General features: G+C 48.2%; 1 protein-coding gene across 1 annotated transcript; it reads right to left on the bottom strand.

Annotated features, from left to right (window-relative positions):
* Window positions 1–3,691: 3,691 nt before the first annotated feature.
* On the bottom strand, window positions 3,692–6,325 carry LOC142429624 (disintegrin and metalloproteinase domain-containing protein 1a-like). Its single transcript, XM_075534659.1, is given in 3 exon segments — window positions 3,692–3,831; window positions 3,834–3,915; window positions 3,980–6,325. Coding segments are annotated over 3 exon segments (2,568 nt in total).
* Window positions 6,326–6,652: the final 327 nt, after the last annotated feature.

The raw sequence follows: 6,652 nt of genomic DNA on the forward strand, positions 1-6,652 counted from the left end.
TATACCGTAGCTTGTTCCCTATGCCCCATTTGCATACCTCAGCAGCCTTTCAAGTCTTTCTATATTTAAGTCAATGCTATCTTGAAGTCTGTTTTCTCTTTTTTGCCCTCTGGGTGAGGTTGTTCTATGTGGTAGTCTCTTATTTATGCTTGGTGAGTGTTGTTCTTCTGCCCATACTGGGTCGGCAAGGATCTTTTGTAGGGCTGGACTTCTTCTAACGTATTCTTTGAGTTTTTCCTTGTCTGGGAAGACTCTTACTTCTCCCTCTATCTTGGTCAATAATTTGGCTGGGTAGAGTATTCTTGGGTTTGCATTGTTTTCCTTCAATTTTTGTTACTCTACTCTCTTCTTTTCTTCATAGTTTCTGCTGATAGGTCTGAGCATATTCTTATTTCGGAACCTTTATATGCGATTACTTGTTTTTCCCTAGATGCTCTCATGATTTTCTCCTTTGCCTCAAAGTTGGATAATTTAACTATTAAGTGCCTTGGTGACTTCTTCTTGGGATTCAGTCTTGCTAGGGTTCTTTCAGTCTCCTAAATGGTTGCCTGGTTTTCATTCACTAAGCTGGGGAAGCTTTCCTCCAAGAATTTTCTCAATATTTTTGCAGATGACTTCTTTGTTGTGTCTTCCTCCAGTAAGCCAATAATTCTAATGTTCCACTTCATAGCATCAGACATAGCTCTTAAGTTTTCTTCAGCTTCTCTGATGATCTTATTAGATTTTTGTTTGTGTTTGTTAAAATCTGCTTGGTTGTCCTCCAAGTCACTGATGCGTTTCTTTGATTCCTTCAGTCACTTCTCAATGTCTGTGAGTGTGCTACTGGTTTTTGTTATCTCCTCCCTAAGCTCCTGTATTTCTCTTTGATTTATTACTTTTACCTCTTCTATCATTTCATCCTTTTTCTGTATTTCCCTCATATCCTCTATGACTCCAAGTAGCATTCTGAAAATTTATTTCTGTGGAAGCTCAATGTCTGCTTCCTCTATGCATGTCATTATGTTCAGGACATCTTCTGCCATTGCCTTTTGTTTCTTCTGTTTTTTCATTGAGGTCGTTGGGGCTGATGGCTGTTTGCCTTGCATTGTTTTAGATGAGCCAGGTGCCATTTTTTCAGGGAGTCGAAGAGCACTGACTCTTCTCTGGGAGACTTGTAGGAGTGCTTCTTCGAACTGCCTATAGCTTATTTCACTATGGAATTAACCTATCACTTTATCCTCCTGTGGCTTCCCTCTCAGGGGAGTGACCCAGAAGGGTTGCCTGTTTTGGTGTTGTGGAGGTTGGGCAGAGGTTCCTGCCACAGCGTTGAGGAGTGTTGGCTCAGCTGCCTTATGCCCCCAGGCACACAGGCAGGAATTCCCCAGTAAGAAGTTGAGCAGAGTATCACCTGGTGGGGGTCAGCAGGGCTTTTCCCAGCCTCGCTAGCTACACAGGGTGGAGCTCACCTAGCTGGGTGTGGCGCAGGCGCAAATGCCCTAGATCAGGGGAGTGGTCTGGAGGTTAGCAGTAGAATGTGAGAAAAAAGAGACCAAGAAACAGACAAAGAGGAGAAATAAAGGTTAAAAAGCAACCCCGCTGAGCCTGTGGGGAGCAGGAGAGGGGGGATATAGTGAAGAGATGGAAACAAAGCAATAATGTAGCTGAGTCATGATCCCCACCAGTGGAGCTGCAAGGGTTTAGTCCCTGCTCCCAGGAGGCAGCGGCAAGCTGTGGCTGTGTTGAGAAAAGGCCCTTGCTCAGCCCTGCAAGACCGAGGGGGGTACAGAGAGGAGACACAAGGGTCTAGTCCCTGCCCCCAGGTGGGTGGTGGCAAACTGTACCTGTGTTGAGACCAAGCAGCCCTGCAGGCTCCAAATGGTCCTTGATCCAGCAGATGGGGCCAAGGTCAATCCCCAGCCAGCTGCCACTGAGGTAAGTCAAAAGCCCCCATCCCCTCAAAATCCCTGGGTCTGTGCCTATTTATGATGCTCTTCCTGCATTCCAGCAGGGTTGAATTTCCCTCTAAGCAACTCTCCTGGGCCGAATTCTGCGGAGTCCCTCTGGTATATGTTAGTCCGTCACCATCTTGCCGGAAATCTGTGAGGTGAAATTTTTACTGATAGAAATTAATGCATGTACAGATACACTATGTAAATTTTAATGAAAGATGACATGCCCTGGAAAATGTCTTCTGCTGAATAAGAAGCTGACCCTTTTGAGACAAGGACATTGCTGTGAATGATGTGTTTAAAGAATTCTAATGAAATTACATCATAAAAAATGTTTAAGGGGAAATAGATCTATGTGCATATATTTATAGGTTTAGTATTAAGGTAGCAGATGGACATTGGGCCTCCACTCAAGTACTCCCTCAACGCAAGAACACTTTGTTCTATTAAACTGACATTTCATCATGCTCACCTTCTCCACACGATTGCTGAAGACAAAACAGGTGCATAAGCAAATGTGATGAAGAAAGCTGATGTTGCCCCGCTATCAAAAGATATAGTGTTTGGGGTCTTAAAGACTTGAAGATAAACAAGTGGCTATCTAGTTGAGAACCAACAAAGCTCAAATGGAAGAAGTACACCAGCCTGTGTGATCACGAGGTGTCGAAAGGATCAGGTATCAGGCATAAAAGAATAAAAAAATCATATAATTGTTAATGAGGGGGAATGCGGAGTGGAGGCCCAAAATCCATCTGTAGGCAACTGGACATCCCCTTACAGAAGGGTTACAGGGAGGAGATGAGCCAGTCAGGGTGCAGTGTAGCAACGATGAAACATACAACTTTCCCCTAGTTTTTTTTTTTAAGTGAGTTAGTGAGAGAATGAGTGAGAGAGTAAGAGAGTGAGTAAAAGTTGAGTGAGTGAAAAAGTGAGATAGTGAGTGAATGAGAGTGAGTTAGTGAGTGAGTGAGTTAGTGAGTCAGTGAGAGAGTGAGTCTCCCCTAGTTTTTTAATGCATCCTCCAACCCCCAATATCATGATCCCAATTCTACCTTATAAATCTGGCGAGACCAGAGGATGTACACTGGTATAGATAAGAACTGGAAACACAGGGAATCCACGACAGATAATCTTCTCAGGTCCAATAATGAGCATAGAGATACCAGGAGGGGAAGGGGAAGGTTGGGGATAAAGAGGGAACCGATCACAAGGATCTACATATAACCCCCTCCCTGGGGGACGGACAATAGAAAAGTTGCTGAAGGGAGACATCGGAAAGTGTAAGACATGACAAAATAATAATTTATAAGTTATTAAGGTTTCATGATGGAGGTGGGGCAGGGAGGGAGGGGAAAACATGAGGAGCAGATACCAAGGGCTCAAATAGAAAGAAAATGTTTTAAGAATGATGGGGGCAACACATGTACAAATGTGCTTGACACACTGGATGGATGGATGGATGGATTGTAATAAGAGTTGTACGATCCCCCAGTAAAATGATTTTTTTAATTCTTAGGTCAAAATTAGTAAAACATTAACACATCAATCTAATTTATTCACTTTAGTAAGTAGGCTCTTAATTACTAAAATGAAAAAAGTAGTAGGGGCAATTGTTTTTTCCCAACGTCGTCATTTCTCTAGTCTTTTCAGCCCCCGTTAGAGTCACTGGAGCCCCCAGTTCCCAAAGAGCTTTAGTTTCACTGAGCCTCTCTTGTTTCCACTCAAGGCTTGAGATGTTTGTGATGATTGATGTCATTCTCCCACTACTCATCTTCGTCCTCCTCTTCATCTTCCTCCTCTTCATCACCTCCCTCCTCTTCCTCGTCACCACCTTCCTCTTCTGGAGCTGCTGTTTCTGGAGCCATTTCTGCTGGGGCCACGGCTTCAGCCTCTGCTGGGGCTGCTGCTGGGGCGGCTGCTGGGGCCGCTGCTGGGGTGGCTGCTGGGGCCGCTGCTGGGGCTGCTGCTGGGGCCGCTGCTGGGGCGGCTGCTGGGGCCGCTGCTGGGGCTGCTGCTGGGGCCGCTGCTGGGGCTGCTGCTGGAGGCCCAGCTGGCGGTTTTTCTTTGGTGTCTTTTGTAGCCTGAAACTTCCTCATACAAAAGCAGACGCAACAAATAATTATACATAGTAATAATAAGGAAGCAAGTACAGGAAATAATACGATGAGCACATCCAGGATTGGTTTTTCTCTCAAGTGAATGGTTTGCTCACTTCCACTTTCTGGGAGGCCTTTGTCCTTGCCAGGGGGTCCACTATCTTGACTACCCCCAGGGCCTGGCCCACTGCAGTCCGGAGGGGCAAAGCCATCCTCGCAGTGGCAGTGCTTTAAATCGTTGCACACCCCTTTCCCATTACACTTGGTAGCCGGATCACAGTCAGACATGATCTGACTGAGCAGCACAGTGTGATTGGTGCAGGTGTTATTCACACACACTTTGTTTGGGGCACAGTAAGTACCGGTTTGCACATCTCCATCATCAGGGATGTCAGCATCACTGTAGGCATCCATGCCAAAGCACCACAGGTCTTGAACACTGAACTGGATCACTGTATGTTGAGGTTTGACCATAAGCACCTCAACATCTGTACATGCAATTTTCCCGCATAAGATATTCTCATCGGAGCACTGAGTATACTGTACATTAGATGAAGTGGGACGACCACAGTTTCCAAACCGATTCCCTTTGTGGTTAATTGATTGGTAACAGTCTATAGGGGCAGACTTTGCTTGGAACCCAAAAATCTGTATGCATTGATTATCAAGAGTCTTACATTTGCCCCCAAAACAGTAGTTCTCTCGATTACAAGATGAGCCATCTAGCTTATATCTGTCTACGGGGCATGCGTCAGTGTTGCCGTGACAATACTCCGGGAGATCACACTCTCCCGAAACGCGGCGGCACGGCACACCCTTCAGCTTGAATTTGCAGGAACTGCAGCAAGGTCCTTGACTGCACTGTGCACCAGGCTTGAGCTTGCATTTTGGGTCACAACACGGGTTACTGTCACAGTTAGGGCCACAGTCACACTCCTCGGAGGCCTCCCTCACACCGTTTCCGCAGACGGCACTCCTACGTGTGCGGGCTCTGCGCCCCGGCTTGTTCAAGAGACACATCCCTTTGTGCTTGTGGAGAAACCGGTAGAAGGAGTTGGAGCTACAGTCACTGAAGCCGCTGTCTTTTGTGATGTTTTCGTGCATGAGGCAGAAGTACCTCCCTTTGCAAGTGCAGGCAGGGTGGTCGTGCTCAATACCCAGGTTGTGCCCCAGCTCGTGGACCATCAGAGCCGCAAACAGGAAGGCATCCTCGTGGTGGAAGGATGCCACAGCTGCTGCAAAACCACGGGAACAGGCACCACTGAGATAGGCCTGTCCCATGATCTGCCCAGGATGGTGCCCAACGATCATGTGGGCAACATCATGCTTCACACGACCCAAGAGCTTCTGCTGTCTCCAGCTGTTGAAATTCCTGAGGGTAACTTCCAAGTCCACCGGGACCTCTATTAAGTCCCCCTCGCTCCAGATCTCCATCCCAGCCAGCACCACCTGTGTGTTCAGGGCCCTAGTGAAGCTGTTGGCCAGAGCGACAATGTCCATCACTCCCAGGACTGTCTGACTGACGTTACTGCCCCACATCTGGAACCGCTGGTGGTTGACCACCACAAACATCTCCACATACTTGGTGTGGGACCACAGGAAGGACGGCGCCTGGAGCTTAGGCGGCTTCCTGCTGCCTTGCTGCCTGCTGGTGGACACCCCCAGGCCCTCAGCAGAGGTGACACGACAGGACACTGGAGCGTGGGGTGCCATGGCGTGCAGCACATGTTCAAAACGTTGTGACGACTCCAGGGGCTCAATGCCATAGGAGCGCGCCCCCTTCATCAGGACCCCCTTGAGGCCGGAACGGGTGTTGACAGACACGAAAGAGCCCGGGGCTCCTTCTATGTAGCCTTCGTAGTGGCAGTCGTGTGAGACCAAAGGGGTCTCTTGGCCCAAGATCCCATTATGGTAGCTGAAGACTGGGAAGTTGCTCACAAAATAGTCTTTCTTCACCTTCAGATGAATCACCTGTTTCAGGCCCTGCATGTACAGCATATAGGATGCCTCCGCCACGGAGTCTTTCCTGCCCTCAAATGCCATCCTCTGGGGAATAACTATTTCACGAGAAGAGTCATATTCTGACTCCTGGTCACAGTCCATGCTGGGCAGAAAAATCACCAACAGCAGCGCCATCCACAACCTGACGCATGCGTGTCCCAGCCCTAGGCCCAGTCTGCTGTCCCACTTCTGATGAACCCAGGACTGAAACTTGATCCCACCTTCTTCCAAGGCTGCTCTGATCTTCTGTAGAGGAGGCAGATTGGAGGCCAAGTCTCTCACTGAGGCAGCCATTGACATGGTCCCGATGAATCAATCGATGATGCAGGGCCTCTGGACATCAGCAACTTTGACGCTCAGATGCAGAGTAGCCCTAGGTGTGTCTGACTGCCTAGAGGGTCGCAACTGCCTACCTCTGAGAGCGACAGCCTCTTGCAGTGTGTCTTCTTAGTCTTAGCTCTCAGTCCTTAAGAAAGTGTCTTTCCTAGGTGCCTTATTTCCACAGCATTCCTTGGTTAAGCTCCCTTTGACATCATGAAGGGATGGTACACCTAGGAAGACCAATCTCCCTCCATGCCATCCTCAAGCTGGCCTCCTGGAATACCCCTCCCCCACCCCCGAGCCCAC

The sequence above is a fragment of the Tenrec ecaudatus genome, chromosome 16, assembly GCF_050624435.1.
Source record: "Tenrec ecaudatus isolate mTenEca1 chromosome 16, mTenEca1.hap1, whole genome shotgun sequence".
In the NCBI taxonomy this organism is placed as follows: Eukaryota; Metazoa; Chordata; class Mammalia; order Afrosoricida; family Tenrecidae; genus Tenrec; species Tenrec ecaudatus.